Raw genomic sequence first — 1,412 nt, 5'->3', positions numbered from 1 at the left:
TATTTTAGAAATGACTTCGAACAACGTTTTCTCATAATTTATTTCTAACACTTTTAACTTGACAATATTTTTAAAGTGTGTATTTTAAAGTACATACTTATTATTCAATGGATTAGATTGGAAATTAAAAAGAAGAACACAATGTTTTCTTCAGAGACGTTTAATCAAAAGAAAACCTCGTAGCAATGTATTTATATTGAAAAACTAGATTCTACTCAAAATAAACATGCAAACAGTAATATCGTATACTTCGATAACCTATATTTAACTATTTCTAACTCATAGATCTAAGAACTCATATCTAGTCCATGTGCGTCCGTCGGTGAACCATCAGTGTGCCGCTTTGATTGAACGATTTGTAACACTCGTCACACTGGTACGGTCTCTCGCCCGTGTGCGTCCGCAAGTGTACCATTAATGCGCCACTTTGATTGAACGATTTGTAACACTCGTCACACCGGTACGGTCTCTCGCCCGTATGCGTTCGCCTGTGTGTCATAAGTGCGCCTTTTTGATTAAACGATTTGTCGCACACGTCGCACTGGTATGGTCTCTCACCCGTATGCATCCGTCGGTGTATAGTCAGTGTGCTGCTTTGAGCAAACGATTTGTAGCACGTGTCACATCGGTACGGTTTCTCACCAGTGTGTATTCTCCAGTGTACCGTCAGTGTACTGCTTTGATTAAACGACTTGTCGCACGCCCCACAACGGTACGGTTTCTCACCAGTGTGTGTCCGCCGGTGTGCCATCAGTGCGCTATTTTGAGTAAACGATTTGTCGCACTCGTCACACTGATACGGTTTTTTGTCCAAGTGCGTCCGACAGTGTACCATCAAATGCCATTTGTCACCGAATAACTTCTTGCACATATCACACTGGTAGCGTTTCTTACCCGTATGCGTCCGCTTGTGTACCGTCAAATTTTTACTGTTGGAAAAATATTTAATGCACACATCGCACTGATACTGTTTTTCACTCACACACTTAGCCAGAAGACTTCTGACGGAATAGTCCATTTTAGTGATAGTACACTTACGGATTTACGTCAACGTCTTCACGAGTGTTTTGACAGTTCTGCTGAATAAAAAATGTTGGTAGACCCAATAAAAGTTAACAATTACTGTATTATTTTATGTATACAATGAACTAGTAAATGCTTTTTCGCGTAATAACGTGGTTACTGTTACATCTTTTGACTATGGACAGAGAGTGTACACAAGCATAGACGATAAACAACTAATTCATTTAATAATTACGTACAACGGTGAGCATAAAACATCCAAGTATAATATATGTATATATGTATAAATAACACAGATAACCGACCTAACAATATATTAAAAATTACTGATAAATATTACCAAACAACCGATAACATATTAATAAATTATACATATATATAACATCTTT

The 1,412-nt window shown here is 37.7% G+C and overlaps 1 protein-coding gene across 1 annotated transcript; it reads right to left on the bottom strand.

Annotated features, from left to right (window-relative positions):
* Positions 1 to 301: 301 nt before the first annotated feature.
* Positions 302 to 1,032, bottom strand: LOC112600393 (zinc finger protein 239-like). The gene has a single exon (XM_025347587.1). It carries the CDS (start codon positions 1,016 to 1,018, stop codon positions 302 to 304), a length of 717 nt encoding a protein of 238 aa, XP_025203372.1. The 5' UTR covers positions 1,019 to 1,032.
* Positions 1,033 to 1,412: the final 380 nt, after the last annotated feature.

The sequence above is a fragment of the Melanaphis sacchari genome, unplaced genomic scaffold (assembly GCF_002803265.2).
Source record: "Melanaphis sacchari strain LSU unplaced genomic scaffold, SCAv2.0 Contig64_pilon_pilon, whole genome shotgun sequence".
Lineage (NCBI taxonomy): Eukaryota > Metazoa > Arthropoda > Insecta > Hemiptera > Aphididae > Melanaphis > Melanaphis sacchari.
The sequence above is the reverse complement of the archived record's forward strand: the minus strand, read 5'-3'. Positions and strand labels throughout refer to the sequence as shown.

Coding starts and splice junctions, on each gene's coding strand:
- LOC112600393 (XM_025347587.1), bottom strand. CDS start 1,018: ATGGACTATTCCGTCAGAAGTCTTCTGGCTAAGTGTGTGAGTGAAAAA.